Source organism: Pezoporus flaviventris, unplaced genomic scaffold (genome assembly GCF_033815535.1).
Source record: "Pezoporus flaviventris isolate CSIRO_AGI_PZ_B2104156 unplaced genomic scaffold, CSIRO_AGI_Pfla_v1 ptg000054l, whole genome shotgun sequence".
Classification (NCBI taxonomy): domain Eukaryota; kingdom Metazoa; phylum Chordata; class Aves; order Psittaciformes; family Psittacidae; genus Pezoporus; species Pezoporus flaviventris.
The window spans coordinates 135,172-156,080 of record NW_026892602.1 but is presented as its reverse complement, the minus strand read 5'-3'; the positions used below and the strand labels follow the sequence as shown (position 1 = coordinate 156,080).

The 20,909-nt window shown below is 47.9% G+C and overlaps 2 protein-coding genes across 2 annotated transcripts in view; one reads left to right on the top strand and one right to left on the bottom strand.

Moving 5' to 3' along the window:
- Positions 1-13,161, top strand: part of PSKH1 (protein serine kinase H1) — a 32,637-nt gene extending 19,476 nt beyond the window's left edge. Inside the window, exon 2 of the mRNA XM_061468894.1 lies at positions 9,610-13,161. Coding sequence (XP_061324878.1) covers positions 9,610-9,927 — 318 coding nt within the window. The 3' untranslated portion in view covers positions 9,928-13,161. The remainder of the gene's footprint in view (positions 1-9,609) is intronic.
- A 4,118-nt stretch (positions 13,162-17,279) lies between these two features.
- On the bottom strand, positions 17,280-20,865 carry CTRL (chymotrypsin like). Its single transcript, XM_061468904.1, has 7 exons — positions 20,264-20,865; positions 20,019-20,122; positions 19,821-19,900; positions 19,494-19,575; positions 18,920-19,100; positions 18,213-18,346; positions 17,280-18,022 (listed from the first exon to the last, which is right to left on the bottom strand). Exons 1-7 carry the CDS (start codon positions 20,313-20,315, stop codon positions 17,864-17,866), a joined length of 792 nt encoding a protein of 263 aa, XP_061324888.1. The 5' UTR covers positions 20,316-20,865; the 3' UTR covers positions 17,280-17,863.
- Between the last annotated feature and the right edge of the window lie 44 nt (positions 20,866-20,909).

Sequence of the window (20,909 nt, the reverse complement as noted above, 5' to 3'; positions counted from 1 at the left end):
AGGTGTCAGGACACCCAGATGTTATGAATGGATTGGGGAGAGGTTATTTCCCACTTTAGTTACTGCAAATACTGGTGTGAACTAGTCCTATAGAGATTTACTTTGGAAAGTTCTGGTTCTTTTCCTCTTGCCTTTTTGGTGGTAGTCTCCATGTCGATGTAGAATCACAGTTAACTGTTTTGGAAAAGACCTGTAAAATCATCAAGTCCAACCATTCCCCAGCACTGCCAAGGCCACCACTAAACCATATCACCAAGGGCCTCGTCTACACAGTTTGGGAACACTTCCGGGGATGGTGACTCCACCACTGCCCTGGGCAGCTTGTTCCAATGCCTGAGCTCATCTTCTCACCTGTGTTCTTCCAAGTGCATGTCTCTTGACCCTGACTTTCCCAATATATAATTCGTCAGTCAGACCAGCAGTTAAAGTCCCCTATGTCTAACTGTAACTTGCTTGTCCCTGCACATGGCACAGGGCTGGAACTGGATGAGCTTTAATGTCCCTTCCTACCCAAACCATTCCATAATTCTATGACACATTTTTAAGAGCTGGAGGTGAAGCAATCCAAGCTAAAATGTGGTATCACCGCATTTTAACGTACCAGTTATTTTTCTTGGCATTACAGTCAGAAGAGCCAGTCCTGACTCTAGAGAAAAGTTTTGTGTTTATTGGTTTTGTAGCTGCTGTAATCTTACTGCATGATCCTAATTGAATACTTGGTGTTTGTACAGGGAAAATGGGCTGTCTATTTCCATTCAGAAAGCTGGGTTATGGAAATTCACAGTACCACATGGCTGTGCATACTTATAATGCTGTGGATTGTTAAAGGGCTGTTGCATTTTCCTCTTTCTTCCTTCCTCTATTCCTCCTCCCCACATCAACAAATTAATGCTGAATGCTTGGGAGTCTCTCCTGTGCAGTCTTTAGTACATGACATCTTTTCATCAGAAACTTTGTGTTCTAGCTCTTTTGAACTGCTTGAGTTTGATCACCTCTTTGCAACTGCTTGTGGGCTGAACAATGCCTGGGACATTCCTGAGCCACAGCATGGTGGGTGGTTTACCACACAATAGCTCAGAGCTGCTGTCCTCAACCTGTTCCTTTGGAGCTGACACTTTCTATCTGAAGTCATGTGGGAAGCTCCTAAATTAGACAGAACTACGTTAACACTGATTGATTCGGAGAACTTTCCAGGAACTCACCAACAAAGTTGAAGTTGACAAGCAGGTATTCTTTACTGTGATGCCAGGAGACACGGGGGATAGCTCCTCCTAGCCTGTCTCTCTGAATTGCTAAACAAACCGTCCTTATATAGTCACTAAGCATGCATATTCATTACGCACAGGCATACATATTCATGAGGCTACTTATGTATTACATCATTCTTCTAGAAAGTTTCCAGACATACATACAAAAACGTGATGGTGGTCTCTGAGGGTTGTTTACTTCTTCCAACAATCTTCGTCACTTCTGGCAGACTCTGAAGCACTTACAGTAGATAATGCTTACAGCAGCTTAATTGGTTCAGTAACACTGCAGACATAATCATCCTGTCCTTCTGCTTATCCGTTAGATTAGCTGCAGCCCATCCTGGACATCTTCTAGTTTCAGATACTCTCACTTCCTGCTTTTCTGTCCTGTTTTTCTTACGCTTATTTCTGTACTGAGGTCATAAGGACCTAAAACTACGCCAACTACAAAAGTTTATATTATACAAGGATTCTCAGTATGTTCTCTACCTGCACTCTATTTTTTTTTTCTTCTCTGAAACATGTACCTCAGTTATTTTCTATTGCTACTGTTACAAAGCCATCAAACTTGACATTACTTAGAACTTACTCTACTTATTTACAAAGGTTTGCATTTCATTTTGTGCCTCCTTGCCTCAGTGTACATGTGTGAAAGAAGCAATGCAAAGAATACTTGAGGACCTACAGTTAGTTTCATTTAAAAAGTAACAGTGTGTCATTTGTCTACCACAAGAGACATCTGAATCTAAAAATGCAGCTACTCTGAAAAATTATAGAAGATGGAGAGATGCGCCCTGCCTCCGGCACTGTACAGATGTGTTAGACTAAGCACTTTCTGTGGGGGAAAACAAAGCCTTTGCTATTTATACTTGTGATACCAGGGGGTCATTGGTGTCCTGACTGACTTTCTTCTTACTGGTTTTTAATGGTCCAGATTACTGACTGGTTTGGGCTGGAAGGGACCTTAAAGCTCATCCAGCCACAGACAGGGACACCTTCCACCAGACCAGGTTGCTCCAAGCCCCGTCCAGGCCATCCTGGCCTTGAACACTGCCAGGCCCTTGTCCAAGGCCCCTCTCCAGGTTTCTTGTAGCCCCTTTAGGCACTGGAGCTGCTCTAAGGTCTCCCCCTTAAGGAACCTTCTCTTCTCCAGGCTGAACCAGCCCAGCTCTCTCAGCCTGTCTCCAGAGCAGAGCTGCTCCAGCCCTCGCAACATCTCTGTGGCCTCCTCTGGATTCACTCTGACAGCTCCACATATTTAATGCAGCTGTGAACAGCTGCAGTCTGATTTTATACATGTATAGGGACACACTGACAATTCCAAGCAGTGGCATGGCCAAGTGGGTTTATAGAATAGAAAGCAACTGTTGTGAGCCTTGCATCCCTCATAGGCTCTTCAAGAAGGGCTTGTCCTGATGCACGTAATTAACATCCTGATCTTTTATATCCTTTAGAATATCCTTTATATCCTTATTAATCCTTTATATTAAAAATTCTGGCTGCCCAGGGCAAGGCTGGTCTTTTAAGCTTCTGGTGTCTGCATGGCTTGTTCTTGTTAGGGGCATGAGTGTGCATGTGGGGGGAAGATGCACTACTGAAATCTAGACTCTTCTGAAAGCTGATTTGAAAGAAAAAATTATTTGGGGGGAAGCAACTTAGAAACCTGAATATAATAGAAATAATTTAAAGAACTAGTGTCCAACAGGAAAATAGATCAAAACCATCTTTGCTGTGTATTTTAAGGTAAAAACAAGTAAAAAGCATAAACCTGTTTTCTTGTTGGCTTGTTCACAGTGCACATTTTGGTGACGGCTTGACAGCAGCATGTGCTCCCATCACAGGCAGGGTGAAATTCAGGGCCTCTGCTCTGATATCTGAAATCAGCCCTGAAAGCTGCTCTGCCTACCGAGTGCCAGCTCCCACCCCCACCTGGGTTTAGTGAGATGAGAGAGCTCACGTTCATAACACAGGTCACTCTTATGTCAGAGGCTCAAAATGAGCTGGGAGCTCTCTGTGGGGTACACCAGGACTGCACTCACTTCATCTGGAAGTGCAAGAGGTGGGTTGGTGGCTCAAACCAGAGAACAAGTTGTTTGTTCCCCACATACGGGTCTGGATGGCAGTAGCCTTTCTGCTGATGTGAATAACAGACAGGGGTGAGAATGGGGTTTAATCACAGAGGTCCTAGCACTGCACGTGGCCGCCTAGCCTAAGTGACACTCATAGGAGTATCTCCTGCTTTTCCTTCAGACTCAGAGCCTGAGTCTGAATAAAACATAGGGTACTTGAGAGCTCTTCAATGCATCATCAGTGAGGCTTCTTTCCCCTGAATATGTTACTTAGCAGGGCTGGAGTTGCAGGTTGGCAGTGTGTCCTATGCTCTATAGGGCTCAAAAGTTCAGAAGATGCTGTTGTAGGAAATGCTGGTGCACCTCAGAAGCAGTAGCTGTCATTCCTGAGGAGCCAGAGCTAGAAATCTCCACCACAGGAGTTTCTCTCCTTGTCATTAAAGCTGTAAGGCAGACTTAGGCACAGGTTTTGTTCTTGGTTTAAGTTCTGCTAATTCTGGATTCTGCCAGTTGCTCACTTTAACTGATGTAGCTGCTTGATGACTCATGACAAGGAGCAGTGTCTGAAAACCGCAGCAAAAAATTGATATGAGCTCCCTGCTTTGGCTCACTTTGGTTGCATACACCAAAGCATCTGCCAGCATAATGAGGAGTGGAGCATCAAAATGGGAATGAACAATTATTGAATAGCATGCTCATCTTTTGTGGCATGCAGCATTGCTGTTGGCAGCAATAAGAGCATGGTATGAAGGAAGTTCCTTTGACCAAGTTAACATGTTCAACCAGTCTATCTGTTGGGGCAAGCTCATTCCCAATAGATGTTTTTTGTCTTGTAAAACTTAAGGTAGCCATCTGATGGTTTCCTGTGGGTGAACGTGCAGGCTACTGTAGGCAGCCTCCCTGGTGCTTTGAAGCTTCTCCAGCACTCATCCTAGTAATAAGTGGGACTGGGATACGGTATTTTTGACCTAAAAGTGATCTGTTGCAGCTGTGGTAACATGCTTTGTGCTTCATGTTTTTGTAAAGACTGACTGGCAAAGGAGAGTCAGGCCTCTAGGTGTCCCTTACCTTCCACTTAACATGGTTTTAGAGCTCACGTCAGTTCTCCTGAAAACCACACGTTAACTTGGGTAGGTATTGGGAAATAAGCATGTATTTTTCCTTTAGAGGTGCTGTGAAGACTAAAAGCAAAGCCAGGCAGTCAGATGACTGGTTTTGTTTGCGCAGGATTAACCCCTCTGCGGCTTTGTGTCTCTAGTGAAATTGTCAATGAGCTTTGGAGGAGGGGAGAGTAGGCTTGTGCTGAGTCTATGGAGTCAAGGAAACTCCTCAGGTAGTCATGGGGGAGTTGCTCTTAACTTGGGGAATGCTGTAGCCAAGCTCAAGCAGGTCACCTGTAAGAAATGGGTCTCTGAAGTTTGCCAGGTTGCCATCTCAAATTTCATTCATGATTTCACCAGGCAGTGAAAGCACAATAAGACTTCAGGATTTGAGTGTCAGAGTGACCTTGTAATCCTCCTCTAGGTGGTCTGTGGGGGTGCAGGGTGATAAAGGGTGTCTCCTGGGCCTGGAGGGATGCAAGGGGGCAGGCACTCTGATGACAAGAGAGTTTTGCCAGTAACTGCTGTTCTTGGATATACAGTGTCCGTATACATCTCTAAAGCCTGTCTTCCTTCCCCTCTTCTTGGTGGCCTCTTAACCTCTTAGATTCAGTTGTTGGATAGGGTAACTGCATGAAAGATGGAAGTGAGGAATGAATGCATGCACAGCTTATCTCAAAGGAGTTACTAAGAGCTGGTTTTCATACATAGTCTCTAGAGAAATTTTCCTGCCTGCTATGGATCTCCACATGTCTGAAGGTTTGTGCTAGTTAGTATGTAGGGCATGGTTTTGTTAGGGTTTTTTGTGTCTGTTTTGTTTTAGTTTAAGGGTCATTTACAGCTTACAGTAATATTAAGCTTTACTGTATCACATCTATTCTGGACTCAGAAGCCTGGTGAACACTGGGAAGAGCACCTTAGGGCTGTTGTCCTGTAAGCACAGGCTGGTAAGTCTTCACTAGTGTTTTCTGATGGTTAGATAAAGGACAGCAAAATGATGGCATGACATCCTCCTTCACACTCTGCTGAGCCTGCAGATGAGAGTAAAGATGTACTGTTGTTTCCTTTAGTGGTTGCAAGGACTCTTATTAATTCTGCGTTAGGATGAGCTATTCAGATTTACTTACTGCAGCTCTTCTGCTCCCCTCCTCCCTTTCTTTAATTTAGTTCTGCTGGATCATGGTTTTAGCCATTCTGCTAAATTCTGGAGTTAGATACAGTACTTTTCAGAGGATGTTCAGCTCTCCAACATGAGGGCCAGTATCTCCAGTGTTAAACTAGTCCATATCTGGTGTTTTTCTCGTGAGAAAGGAGGTTTGTGAAGTGGATGCTGCACCAGCTATTGCAGACAGAGGACTTGCTTGCAGTTGTTGGAAAAGCTGGTCACCCGTGGGAAGTCTGTTTTGGCATTCAGCAAGTACTGCTGAGGTTCTGCTCATGATATGACTATTTACCTGTTTTGTTAAGGTATGTAGAAAGACAACAGATCTATAGTAGTATGTTTCTCTTCTGGAGAAATGCAGTCTAACAGAGAGAACAGCACAGAAGTTACACTCAGACTGCATTAGGTTTGAAATCAGTTCACAGAGGAGCAGGAGTGCAAGGTGAACAAGTATTGGTGACTTATCTTCATTTTTTGTGGTATTTTTGCTTCACAGAAGAGGGGAATACTGCAACAGTAAGATTAAATGCAAAGCCATCTGAAAAAATCTTCACTATAAGGGCACTGAGGCCCTGGCAGAGGTTGCCCAGAGAAGCTGTGGCTGCCCCAACTCTGGCAGTGTTCAAGGCCAGGTTGGAAGGGGCTTGGAGCAATCTGTTCAAGTGGAAGGTGTCCCTGCCTGTGTCAGGGGGTTGGAACTGGATGAGCTTTAAGGTCCCTTCCTGCCCAAACCAGTCTAGGATGCTATGATGGCGTTTAGCTGATGCAAAGTTACATGGCCACTGGGTGGGAGCATTCTCCTTCCAAGCCGTTATAGTTCTCTTCAGAGAAAGAGAGGGGCAGAGCCTCCTCGAGATCGCTTCAGTCCTGTTGTGTGGGTGCACCTCCTGTCTGGTGCTCATGTCCTCCAACCAGTGTTGACCATTATCAGATCTCACAAACTCCTCTTGCTGCCTTGTGTTATTAATCCGGAGGGTTCCTGGAATTTTGCCGAGTTAAAGCTGCTGTTTTGCCAACTGCTGCAAGGTTTCTGGTGAATGAACGTATTTCTTTAGGGTCTGGGGTTGAAAATTGCTAAATTCATGCCACTGAGTGTTTCAGTACAATGTAGCCCTAACTATTTTTGATAAAAGGTTTCAGTGAAATAAACCCAAAGATGTGCATGGTGCAGCAAATGAAACCTCCAGCTGCTTAAACAGATCAATAAACTGATTTGTGTTTGCTGACCAGAAGAAAAATCTAATTGCAGGTACTCCATAGTCAATGTTTGTGGGGAAACTAGAGTAACTGCAATAATCAGAAATCCAGTTTGCTTTTGTTTGGAGTTTATTCTTTAGGTTTCATTAAACTGGTCTGGTGCAATGCACAGCCCTCTCAAGGCTTGGGCTGGTTACGTATTCAAGGTCTCTACATCTTCAGACTGGTAAGCTCTTCATGGATTTCTTCATATTCTAAATTATCTCATTTGGCTTTTTTTAATATGAGTTAAAATGATTGAAGTAATACTGTTCCTGGTGTTCAGAGGTTTGTTCCACCTTCCAGAATCTCCTGCTCTGTGTTGGCCAGCCATTAGTTGACTGAAGTTTGAATGCATCTGAACATCAAAAATAGCTCTGAGGTTGCCCCAGGTTCCAAATCTGTGCAGTTACTAACATCTGCAAGAGGAAATAATGCTTTCCTGCATGTTCTGAAGATAGGCTTCCAGGAAAAGTATTGTGTCAGTCCTCAAGTATTTCTCACCTGAGTGCATCTCTTACATCTCCTTGGATTTAGGTAACAAAGAGAGGATGGAGATCCTGCCATGACTGTATCTCCATGAGTGACAATATTCAGAAAGGTAAAAGAGTTTAGATAGAAGGGAAAAAATACACAGGAAAAACAGTACAGTTGGAGTCTTGGGAATCTGTTTTCTCCATTTGAGTGGGACAAAAGCTGTCTCAAGGTGTCACAGTCGTCTCAATTACTGGTAGCAGTAATGAAGATGAAGAAGTCAAGAGTTCTTGAAAAGCTACTAAAGGAGAGTAGAATTGTCACCAGCTTTTATTATCACTTTGAATTAAAGTTGGTAAATTGGGTAGACATTAGCTTGGACGTCTCATTAGTGTTATTTCTAGAGCAGAAAATGAGTCCTCTATGAAGGAAATGGACTGGGATGAGCTTTGTCTGCAAGGAGGAGGACAAGGAAAGAAGTGATTGGAAGTTAATGAGGTGTAGACAGGTCATGATGACTTTAATGAGTTTAACTGTGTGAATAGCTGATAACTTAAATGAGTCTCAAAAAAGGCTACAGAAAATTGTGTTTTTAAAGTATTTGAAGGCAAGCCTGGTGAAAGCTGAGGGAAAACCTCTTGTAGCTGGATTTCGTTTGGATCTGTCTGTCTGTGGAAGAGAGAATCCAAAGGTCATCTGTAACTAGAGATCCGGAGTTTAAAAGGAACATGATGTGTTGACCTGCTGATGGACATATGGAATGACTCTGGTATTATCTGAGATTATGCCAATGAAGACCGAGCTCCACAAATTGATGCCCTTCACCGTTATTTAACAAAGAAGCCTTACCCAGAAATGTGGTAGGAAGCCAGTAGCTTGAAATGGGATTTTTATCTCCCTGTGGCAGAGGCATATTTTGCTTTTTTTTTTGGATGTATTGCTATCAATAGCATAACCAAAGAGTTACACCATTTATAACACAGACCAGTATGTTCATTGAAAATTTTCAACGTTATTGTGGTTTTTGCTACATTTGGAAATGGTTTTTGTTATTTTGTTTATCCTCTGTATAAACAAACACTTTAACAAGTCTCTGATCAAAGATTGTCCTGGTTCTGTTCTAACAAGCGCCTGTTTTTTCCTTACCATTCATGTCAAGATGCATTTCATCAGCAAAAAAAAACTGATTTAAGGCTGGTCATGACAAACTATATGTGAAAGCAGTAGACAGAAAAGCTAGAATTTTAAGAAATCTTTGCGTTAGCTGATTTTATTCTTGACAGGGAGAGGGAAGTGGATTTTGGATGTGGTTTCACAGTGCAGAACTGGTGTCTGATCCGTAGAAGGCTGTGCTTCCTCTCCTGAGCACCCTGGCTCGAAGTATTTCCATCTCTACCCTGAATGCATTCAAGGAACATTTATAGGTTTTTATTCATATACCAGGATTTTCTTTCAGTTCATATCATCAGTTCATATCATCTTCACTCTCTTCTCTTGCATAGTTACATCCCATTTTAGCTGAGCATGCCAGGCTGATTTAGTCATTGCTTTAAAAGAAGCACTTCCTGCAACCTTTTTATCCTAGCAGGTGGTTACTTGGCTAGAAGTTACTGCTGGAGAGGTGTTTGAGTCTGGGGTTGACCAAGACTGCGTGTGTGTCTGTGCACATCCATGTGTAGGTGTATGTAGGCTTGAGGCACCTGGGAAGACCTCTGAGATCCAGGGTAATCTGAGTGCCCAAACCCAGCTGCTGGAGGCATCCATGCTCCACCTATGCACATGTAGACATTCCCCCTAACTCAGCCTCTCCCCCTAACAGTCTCTTGAAGATAGTGTGTCTCATTCTGAAGACACAACTCATTCTTCTCATCCTGAAATCATTCATGTGACTTCTTGTCAGGGACTGTAGTGACAGGACAAGGGATGATGGGTTAAAACTTAAAACAGGGAAAGTTCACGTTAGGTATAAGGAAGAAGTTCTTTCCTGTGAGGGTACTGAGGCCCTGGCACTGGTTGCCCAGAGAAGCTGTGGCTGCCCCATCCCTGGCAGTGTTCAAGGCCAGGCTGGACAGGGCTTGGAGCAACCTGGTCTAGTGGAAGGTGTCCCTGCCTGTGGTGGGGGTTGGAACTGGATGGGCTTTAAGGTCTCTTCCAACCCAAACCAGTTTGGGATTCTCCTTGGACAGATAGTGTTGGTCACAACTTGGAAGATTTGAGAATAAAAGACAGCAAAAGCACCTTTTGGGCATGGGAAGAATTAATTAATCAGCAAAGCTATGCCGGGATGTTTCATTGTAATAATCTCTTTTGTGTTTCAGCCCTGGCCCAGTGTTTCCAACCTGGCCAAGGATTTCATTGATCGTCTACTCACGGTGGACCCCAGTGACAGGATGACAGCCCTTCAGGCACTGAAGCACCCATGGGTGGTCAGCATGGCAGCCTCTTCCTCCATGAAGAACCTACACCGTTCCATCTCGCAGAACCTTCTCAAGAGGGCGTCTTCCCGCTGCCAGAGCACCAAGTCCGCCCAGTCCACCCGCTCCAGCCGCTCCACCAAATCCAACAAGTCACGGCGGGTTCGGGAGCGGGAGCTGCGTGAGCTCAACCTGCGCTACCAGCAGCAGTACACTGGCTGAGCACTGGGCTGGGACCTGCCAGGCATCTTCACACATGTCTTCTCTGCAGTGTAGGTGTGCAGCATCCACACACTCAATGAGGAACATCTAGGTTCCTTCTTCTCTCCCTCCAGGTGTCCCCCGCCATGAGGAGGTGTCCTTACCATGAGGAACCTCGTCATGGCTATTACCCTGCAAGCTGTGCCACAGGGGTCTCGTGTCTGAAACGGGGGAGCCCTTGTGGATCAGAGCACAACTCAAGAGTCTCAAGTAATACACAAATTAAGGAGCCACATAGGGAGAAAAGCTCATTCTGTAGTCCAGGAGCTTGGTTGTTCATAGTTATTTATTAATTCCAGAGCATTAAGTTTCTCTCGCATATAAAAAAGGAAGGAATCACTTTTAAGTGGATGCACACACACCTTAAGTGTGTGCACAGACACGTGTGGGTGTGTATCTGGTTTGAAAATGATACATACACAGAGTTGGAGCAGGTTTAGTTGGATCTGTGGTGCCTTGGTAGTGAGGCTGTTACGAATCATAGCATCAGAAGTAGGATAGCTCTGATTCACTAGTGTGCTGCACACCAACTCCTCGCTGAAGTGATGCCAGTTTTCTGGGATGTCTGGGAAGCTGTGAGGTTTCTCCAAGGGCTGCCATCCACTCACAGCATTGAGGGATTACTGGAGCTGCACCAGAACTGCTGTGCAATTTGGGAACAAGGCTGAAATGCTGTGAGCTCGGAGCTTAGAGTCTGGCTCCTTGGATCTGGACAAGGGGTGCTACTGGTGGAAGGGTGGGAAGATGATCATTGTCCTGCAGGAACTTAATGGTACACAGAGAGATGTCTTTGGCAAGGCAGGATTTTGGGGGGTTCCTTGCTGTCTCTCTTGAATTAGCCCTCCCATATTTGCATCAAGAACAGTGCCTCCCAGGCAGGGTTTGTTCTTGCCGTGACCTGCCCCTGTCACATGTGTTTTTTGCCCCTAACACCAGCATTACCAACTGTGTCACTTCACCAAAGCTTTAGTGGTTCCAGGTCTTGCTCTCTGCAGGTTTTACAAGGCTCCCCTGCTTGCATGCCTACTTTGCCCTGGTACTGCTGTCCCTCCTCTGGGACAGTGAAGTGGTGGTGGGAGATGTTGGGATAGCCATAGATGGCTCCATAGCATCAGGGTAGGGGTTTGAGTATTGGAGGCCCAGTCCTGGAGTGTCAGCAGTGACAATACCCTGGAGATACTATGTTAACACTTTAGATCTGCTGGGGGGTGACTTAAATTCAACAGGAAAAAAGCTGCCTTTCAGTTTTCTTGGGCTGTGTGTCCGCTGTGGGGGCCTCTTGTGAAGGACCTTGCAGGGGAGGTGGGAGCTTTAGAGCTGAGCTTTGTGCAAGCCTGCTGAGATACCTCCCCAACTAGTTAGAGCAGTACATTGGGGCTGATGGCACAGTGTCAGGGTAGATTTGGCCTCTTGTGGTAGCAGATACAAGACATGCAGTGAAGGAGAATGTTGGCTTGGAAACTTTTCATATGAAACCCTACAGTTTGCTTTATGCTGTGCACTTGGAAGTGCTTGCTTGGCTCTGAGCTGGAGATACAGGCTATGCAAGCTCAAGGGCTGGTGAGCATGGCCTCTCCACCCAAGACTGATGTCTGTGCCACCACATTTTACTGTCAGCAAGGTTTTAAGTGGTTGCTCACAGGGAGCTTCAAAAGCAGCTCAACCTCAGTGGGGGAAAATTGAGTTTGCTGTGCTAAGATGGGCTATAACCACTGTGAGCGCAGCCTGTGAGCCTAGGTGATGGGGAATACAGCAGAGGACACCTGAGAACAGGAGGTGTGTGTAGCAGTGGTGAATTCCAAATCCTTTGCATGGTTTTGCGTATTATTCTTAGAACTGTGCATCCTTTGCAGGCTGCCCTTTCTCTGAGTAGCTATCCTATGCATGGTCTTTCTTCCATCAGCTTTAGCAGATACCACAGAATTACCTAAAATTGGGGAGGTTTTTCAGCTCTGTGGATTGCAAAAAAAAAAAAAATTCTTCAGCTTCTTTTACCTTCTCGCATAGTTTTTCCTTGGTCATTATTATGAACTGTAAGCTGGATGTGATTTCTGATACCTGGCAAAACAGGCAGCTTGCCTTGTCTTGTTTCATAAACAATTCAGTGCCCCTCAAGATGACTCTCCAAAAGCAGCAACCATGCTACAACAAGTAGCAACTGGAAAATTCTTCTTTCCCTGTATGTTAAGAGATGACAGGATGCTCCCAGAGGGCTTTGAGCTTATAAGAGTCTTGGAGCATCTCACAGGCACTGTGCTCCCTTTTGCCTCCTGGGTACTCTCAAGGCCATCCCCAGATTATTTTACACCATGTGTAGCCTTAAAAGAGGTGTTTTGCCTGTATGAGGTCAAAGTGATGAACTGAGCCAAGACCTCTAGAACCTGAGACCCTTCCCTTTAACCATTAGGCTAACCAAAATGCACAGGCATTGTACAGGTGTCTGCCCATACTGCTCCTTCATGTGTTCTCTTGTGGGGTGGGATCCATGAAGATGGAGATGAGGTCAGGATGTTGAGTTCTGCTTTGACCATGCTTGTTTCTCCACCTTCACAAACAGAAGAAGAATCTCATCTGTGTCAGTTCTTGCTTTGTTGCTCTTTTCAGCAGTTGGTGGAAGGAGGAGTTCACAGTGATGTCACTGGAGGTGATTTTGGGGTGGAATATGTTTTGGGAAGCACGATATTGCTATGTAGCTTCCTAACAGTGTCAAGTCATCAAGTGATGATGGTCTAGGACTGGGAAGTGAATTGGCAGAAGGGAGGATCCTTCACTGACAGGAGCAATACTGGAGAGCTGCAACCCATCTTCTTGAGATGTGGAGATGTTTGTGGTCCTCAGGCATGCCTCTGCTAGGGAACTGCACCAAAGAGGACCAAGTCTATCCCATAGGGGGCTTTGACTTTTATATAAAGATAACTCTAATTCTCTTGACAAATGCAATGTATTCTTATTTGCATGGAAAAATCAATATAAACATAGGGAAAATCTGTATGGGCTTTCCTTAGATCATTTTATTATAACACTCCTGTCTCAATCCCTCTTCTTTTTCTAAATTCAGCATTTTCAGGACCTCTTGTACCCAGACAATGACATGTGTGGTCAGAGGTGCACTAGCAGAGCTCCATCCAACTGACCCTTGGAGTCCTTGGTGATCTTTCTGTTTTCACTCTATCTGCAAAGCTGGAGTGGTCCAAATGCTGTCCAGCTTAAGGGCAATTTTTCTGGTGCTTGTACCCGTGCAGTTGTGGCACATTTGCAGCTGGATCGGAGGAGGCGCACACAGGCAAAGTGCTGTGATTTTGAGCCATAGTTCAAGTGCCTTCAGTCTTCTTCTAAGAAGCTCTTCACTGTGAATTACCTTGGTCATCTGTTTTCCATATATATTCCACAGGAGCATCTCAGTGCTCGGCTTATCTCAAGTCTCAGGAGTTTACGCTTTTCAGGAGTGCCTTGTTTGGGGATTTTAGAAGCTAAAATCTGATGTGATTTTTTTTTTCCTGCTCTTCTGTTAATTTTTAAATCTCCTTGTTTGGCTCTTAATGGTGGCTCTGATTTGACTGGCAGGGTTTTGGGGAAGACTTCCTCTGCTGCTGAATTAGCTGTGAGGAGTCAGGTAACAAACAGATGTTCCAGCCCCTTAGCTGGGGAACTAAGCTTCATCTTAGCTGGGGTGCAGATCTCCTGACTGCTTTTGTTTATGCAATGAAAATGAAGCTGGAATGACACCTAGTGGCAAACTGTATTGTGTCCATGTACAGCCCTCTCCTGGTTTCCTTCCTCAGTTCCTGGGTGACATGCTCTTACAAAGAGAACTCTGGGTTTGGTGTGCTGAGTGATGGTCATGGACCACACCTGCAGTACTTATGTTCAGCAACCTTCTCAGCATGGCACAGTTTTATCCTGAAGTGATACAGTGATCCTGAAGAGCAATTAGACAACACAGGGGTGAGCATGTGCACCCACTGGAGCTTATCATCCCCCGGTGTCTCAAGGAGATGCTCACCAGCACCCTGCCCTGGGGAGGCATCTTGAGGGACACTAAGAGAAAGAAAAACCTAAAGATACCAAGGCTGGAATCACTAGGTTTGGGACTTTCTCCCATCATGAGACACTATGGTGCAGCTCAGGGTGTTGCTTTCCAGCATATTCTATTTCAGGGGAATGCGGTTGTAAGTAGTAGAGGGAATGACGGTTGGTTGTCTTTTGGAACTTAGCAGTACTGTGTAAGACATCCCCATCGTTTTGCCCTGGGAGTTTGGCTGCTTTCTTGGGGGAGAAATTTATGGCTTCAAAGCATGTGGCCTGTCAGATGCATGTTTTTTATATACTTTTTTTTTAAGGGTTATTGGAAAGGAATGTGGAAAGGGCTTCCAGAAATAACATTAGGTGGTCTGCAGCCTTACATTCATGTATTTTTCTTTGCATTTTACTAAAACAGCAGTTACTTGTTCATGTTTGATTTACTTCTCACCCTTCTCAGGCTTCTAAAAACCTAACATGTCAACCAAGTGGTGGTAGAAACCTCCGTTTCTTCAACCCAAGGGAAGTCTGTGCTATTTGACACTGAGCTTGTGAGCATCCAGAGGCTCCTGCCAGTCCCTGGACTGCATTGTTCTTGGAAATGCACAACTGGATGTGAAGGCTTTATAGCCATGATTGGAGTGCAAGGGCTCTGACCTGGCTTTGGTAGTGTTGTGGAAACCAGCTGCAGGGTGGGGACTCTGTTACAGATTTATGTTGAAAATTATAAACCCTCAAACTCTTAACTTCTTTGGAATTTGTTTATTTTTTCCTTGTAGTCTTTTCTACTTCGGTAATTTACTGCTCAGTTTCTCAGTCCTGTTTTTCTATGTGGATGTTTGGCTGAAGTACTAATAAGGTCAACTTTGATGCAATGCACAAGCTGGAATAGGAGGCATGGGCAATGTGACCACTTGGCAGCAGCTCTGGATTTGGCTCTGCAGGAGCCATGGTGAGTCCTGGAGTGAGATAAAAGCAGCTGTACAGTGTCCTGCAGGTGTGAGAAGGCTCTCTTTGGGGGCCCTACAGCGCAGGCTTAGCAAAAGATGTTCTTGTACAACACAGGTCAACTAGTGTGTGGCTGTTAATAAGCCTCTTATTAGACTGCATGGGACCATATTCTTATTTCAAGTGATGATACTAAAGATTTGGAGGGTTTGAGGTGGGTTAAATTGAAATCTCAAATGTTTGACTTAATTCAGTTTTCTAAATGAAAGAGAGATTGGCTTTTTTTGGGGGGGAATCACACCCTCTGGAGGAGTTGGCAGCCTGTTGTCTGGCAGCAGCGGGAGCCCTGGGACTTGCAGGAAGGGTGATTCTGTTCTGGCCTCTCACCAGCTTGGCTTTATCCTGGAAAATACCACAAAGTGCCTGTGCCACTTAGTGCCAGATGCCAAGTTGCCTACACCACTCTGGGGAGGTTTTTGGTGCTTTTTTTGACTGCTCAGTGTCCTGTTTGAGCCTGGACAAAGATCACAGCTCCCGGGTGCTCCAGAGGCAGGTGCCTGCAGGTCACTTGTGCTTTACTGTGCAGTGTATTTGCCACAAAAAGAAATGTGAAGCAGAAGGATGCATGGTGGCAAAAGCATCATGGAGCTTGGTACCTTCCACCCTTGGTGTCCCTTCAGGGGAGGGAGCTCTGCCTGCATGAGGGCAGCTCTTTCTTCTCCCACTATGCTCCCCTGTGTGGTGATTCCATGGGTCCCTCGTGTGTGATGTGACTGTTGTACTGTGTTTGTCTGCTGAATGTGGAAGGGATCTGTGGCCCTGGCCAGGTGGGTTGGGAATGAGGAACTCCTGTGTGGATGCCCAGATGCCATGAGTTTTCCTGTTGCCTTTCACTACGGAAAGACACCTCCCAGGACACTGTTAGGCTGGAGATCTGCCAGCACTCACTGTTATTTTTGGTTGCTGAATTTCCGGTACTGGCTTGAAATGATTTGGAAGTAATTCTGGTCGCATCCTGTTCATCTCCTTAAAGGGCTGTTTTGAGCAGCATCCAGTTCTGTGACATGCCTTTTGAATCTTTACCCTGAAAACTGTCTTGTTAGGATGAAGTCTGAACCTTTGTAATTAATCTGTAACGTTACAATTAGTGTGTACAGAATTATTTATTTTGTGTACTCGGTCTGCTAAACATGGAAGTGTATCTGTGTACCCCATCGCCCTGCTGTCATTACATCTGCCTCCTAGAACCAGAAACTAGGTTGGAAAGGACCTTTAAGATCATCAAGTCCAACTGTTCCCCAGCACTGCCAAGGCCACCACTGAACCATGTCACTGAGGGCGTCATCTACACGGTGTGTGGACACTTCCAGGGATGGTGACTCCACCACTGCCCTGGGCAGCCTGTTCCAATGCCTGAGCACCTTCTGGGGAAGAAATTGTTCCAAACATCCAGTCTAAACCACCCCTGGTGCAGCTTGGGGCTTGTCCTATCCCTTGTTCCTTGGGAGCAGAGACCAGCCACCTCCTGGCTCCATCCTTCTGCCAGGCAGTTGCAGAGAGCGATAAGGTCTTCCTGAGCATTCTCTTCTCCAGACTAAACGCCCCCCAGGTCCCTCAGCCATTCCCCATCACACCTGTGCTCCAGGCCCTTCACCAGCTCTGGTGCCCTTCTCTGGACCTGCTCCAGCACCTCAATGTCTCTCTTGTACTGAGAGGCCCAGAACTGAACACAGGATTCAAGTATCCATGGGTTACCACGGGCTGATTTGCTGCAAGGAGCCACTTTGTGGGCTGTGAACGATGGTCTGGAAAGGCAGGAAGGAACTGCTCAGCCCTCTAGTACGTTGCACAGCAAGAAGGTATCAGAGAGCCCATAAAAGAGTTTGCTGGGGTCTTAATTGCAGCAGCCTCAGAAGGTGCCTAAGGGAGACCTGGTATGGGGCTGGGATGTCTACAGGGATGCTCTGGGGGAATCGGGTGCTCAGCCTCTTGCTGGAAGGCAGGGTTTGGAGGCTGAGCAGGCACCTGGGGACAATTCCTCCCCTCTTCTTTGGCTTGCAAGGTGGCAAACTGGGCCAGTGGAATACCCTGGGTCACCCCCAGCAACTTGTCATCTCTCCAATTCCACCCTGAGCAGCTTCTGGGGACCAACAGGGAAACCTGCCACACCAGTGAAAAATGCACACCCCTTTTGAACCATCCCCTCCTGGAAAGGTGAGTTCTCAGGAGCAAGGGACCCCATCCCAGCAGGGGTGTGGGGGGGGTGACATTGGCAGAGGTTTTATATCACATTCACATCACTGTTAAAAAAACACCCTCTGCCTCACTCTGGGACGGTCTGATCCTGCTCTTCTGGACCAGCTCTATTTTGAGCTGCCAGGAACCAGGTTTCCCTTGGTGTGTGTTCCCATGTAAATTATGGGTCTAAATAGCAAGCAGGGAACTTTTAAGACCTTGTGCACACACCAGCACCCACCTCCCGTGGCAAGAGGAGCTGTAGCTCCACAGGCCCTTTCCTGGTAGGACTGTGTGGTGCTGGAGACCCTGCGCCTGGATCAGTGAAGAACCATCACAGGCACTTCACCCACCCTCAGTGCTGGGGTGGTCTCTGGGCTGGTGCTGCCATGAGCAGCCCTTGAGCTGCATCCAGCCCTGCTCCCCCTCTGCCTGGGCATCGTGTCCTGGCTTCCCCCCTTTCCAGCAGGTCCCAGGTGTCACCAAGCTCCAGCTCTGAGAAGTGTTGAGCTTCAGGAGAGGAGCAGAGGGTATCCCAGGCTCCCTGTGGTCTGCATCATGAGAGGAAAGGAGCCAGAGGCAGTGCTGGAGAATGCTGACGCTTTATTCCAAAGCGGATTGCTTTGCTCCCAGCCCTGCTGAGCTCCCTGTGCTGGGAGCAGCCACCAGTGACGGGATCCATCCACCACCGGCTCTAAGCTTGAATAACGTTGTTGATCCAGTTTCGGAAGTGGCTTACACGGGTGTAGGCAGCTGGTGTGTTGACATTGCAGTTGCTGCTGCCCCAGGAGACAATGCCAATTAAGGTCCAGAGGCTCCCATCCTGGTATACCAGAGGTCCACCAGAGTCACCCTGCAGAGAAGACACCTCCAGCTTAGTGGTCCTACCACATGCTCCAAACTGGTCCTTGCCAGCCCCAGGCACCTGCTCCCCTGGACATGGAGCTCCATGTCTCTGGCCCTGCCCATACAAGGATGAGGAGGAGGAGCCCATGTGTCCTCTTCCTCTGGCCTCCCTGTGCTCAGCAGGAGCAGCTCCTTACCTGGCAGGATGAGGCACCGACGCCACCAGCACAGACCATGGAGCTGGTGATCTTGCTTCCCCAGTACTCTGCACACTCGCTGGAGGAGATCAAGGGCAGGGATACCTGCTGTAGGCTCTCTGCCAGCACGTAGGCTATGGGAAAGAAGCACCATAAAACACCCTGGTGTCAGCAGCTCTTCTGGGGCCTTTGGGAGTGTACAAGGCACCCTGGGCAGCTCCTGAACACACAGGTGCTGCCATGCAAAGCGCCTTTCCGTCCATGCCAACATATTCCTTCTTCCCAAGAAAATGCCCCATCCCTGGCAGTGTTCAAGGCCAGGTTGGAGGGGGCTTGGAGCAACCTGGTCTAGTGGAAGGTGTTCCTGCCCATGGCACAGGGTTGGAACTGCATGAGCTTTAAGGTCTCTTCCAACACGAATCAATCTGTGATTCCACGATTCCCCAGGAGAGATCATCTTGGCCAGACAGCCCTGAACAAGGGCAGGCTTGTGCCCATTCTCAGTTTGCACCCATCCACGTCCTGAGCACACACACCTACACCCGTGCTTGCACCACCGCACACGTATTCACACTTGTACGTGACAAGACAGGGTCACACACTGCCCAGCTCCCCTACCCCATGTGCAGACAAGGTGTCATCCCCCAAAGGTGCCACCAAGCACACTTAGACCATGCAGGGCCCTCCCCAAAGCTGCAGTTATTTACAGTTGACACTGGTGCGTCCCCAGCCGGTGGTGACACACTGGAGGTTGTCGGGCAGATGCAGGTCAGGGGGGGGCAGGCAGACAGGGGACACACGGGGTCCCAGCTTGGCAGGTGAGGCGAGCTTCAGCAGGGCGATGTCATTGCTCAGGGTGTACGGGTTCCAGTTGGGATTCGTGACGACCTGCCAAAAAATACCAGAATGTGAGAGGGGCTTTGGACAAGGGCCTGTAGGGAGAGGACAAGGGGGAATGGCTTTAACCTGACAGAGGGGACACTGAGATGAGATCTTAGGCAGAAGTTCTTCCCTGTGAGGGTGCTGAGGCCCTGGCACAGGTTGCCCAGAGAAGCTGTGGCTGCCCCATCCCTGGCAGTGTTCAAGGCCAGCTTGGACGGGGCTTGAAGCAACCTGCTCTAGTGGAAGGTGTCCCTGCCCGTGGTGGAGGTTGGAACTGGATGGGCTTTAAGGTCTCTTCCAACCCAAACCAGTCTGGGATTCTGATTAATCCCTGCCCTCCAAGAGCAGCTATTTTGCAGAACTGCAGCCCCATCCCAGCACCAGGGCTGCCCAGCTCACCCTGACCACATTCTTCACTTGAACAGAGTCAGCCCTGGAGGTGCGGTCATATCCCCCGAGGACGACGACATGGAAGAGTGGCCTGTGAGAGGTAAGAGGGTCAGTGGGACACATGGCAGCCAGCACCTGGGGTGGGAGCAGTGCTGGGAACATGCTGCACTGAGTGCCCAAGGGAAGCCACCGTGGGGACAGTCTAGGGGGAAGCCCCTGGCTGCTCAGTTCCTTGGGTGCTGGCCTTAAGGGCTGTCCCAACTGCCACTCAGTGATGCCCAGCACGACCCAAGCCCCTCGTGGCACCAGCATGGGCTGCTGGACATTGCTCCTCACTTGAATTCGCAGTGGGCAGCGGTGACAACCCAGTTCTCGTTGATTAAGGAGCCACCACAGAAGTGGGATCCGAAGCGGTTCTGGGGAGGAAAGAAGGAGGAAGAGCTAGGGCTGGGCAGGCTGAGTTCCCTCCTGAAGTGGGGGACACGCAGAGGGTGTCACAGGGCCTCTTGGTGCCTGGAGGAGTCAATGCAGTACCTGCAGGGAGACCTGCCAGGGCCATGATCCAGGCACTGCATTCTGCCCATTGATGATCCTCTCGGTGTGGTGGAGCAAGGGGCTGATGCTGGGCTCCCCACAGCCTGTGGGAGAAGCAGATGGGCATAGGGGTGACCCCAAAAGCTCAGGGCTCACACATAGGGGCCGCCTGTGCAGGTGCAAGTGGCTCTATGTCACCATCCCTGGGGTGCCTCGGTCCTCCCCACACCTGTCAAAGCGCTTACCTGAGACCGTGCTGGCAAGGGCCAGGCAGGCAACTACCCACAGAAACGCCATCCTGGGAGGACTCGGCTGTGCCACTGAGGCCACCAGCTTTATAGCAGCCAGGAGCTGCGTGGCTTGTAACTGGGCAGGGTAAAGTCCCTGCTGTGGGGACCTGGCCAAACCTGGCACCTATCATTTCCCATGCAAGTGCAGACATGGGAACAAGCTGTCAAAAGCACTCTGGGGTGCTTGGGCTGTGATAGCTGTGTTTGTGCAGTGGAGCACTGCAGGGCAGTGCTGGGGGCACAGAGCTGGGGTGGCAGTGGGGCTGGGTGTGCTGGGACAGATGCCAGTGCCCAGGCTGGGGGAGGTTACCCCATCCCCTCCCCTGTTGACGTCTGCTGGCCCTAGAGCTCTTTTCCATGCAAGCCCTGGCCTGGGATAGCGCCGATCCCAGCTGGATGTTCCCAGGGCACAAGGACAGACCATGAGCCGTGGCTGGATGCAGGTGAGTGTGTCCCAGAGCCGGTGGGGCAGGTGGGGTGTGCAGACACCTTCCCAGGCAGGCAGCAGATGTGGCCAGAGCTGTAAAGACACTGCAAACCCCAGGGAGGATTGGAGCACCTACCCTGGACAGGGGAGTACACAGTGTCTCATCACCCCCGG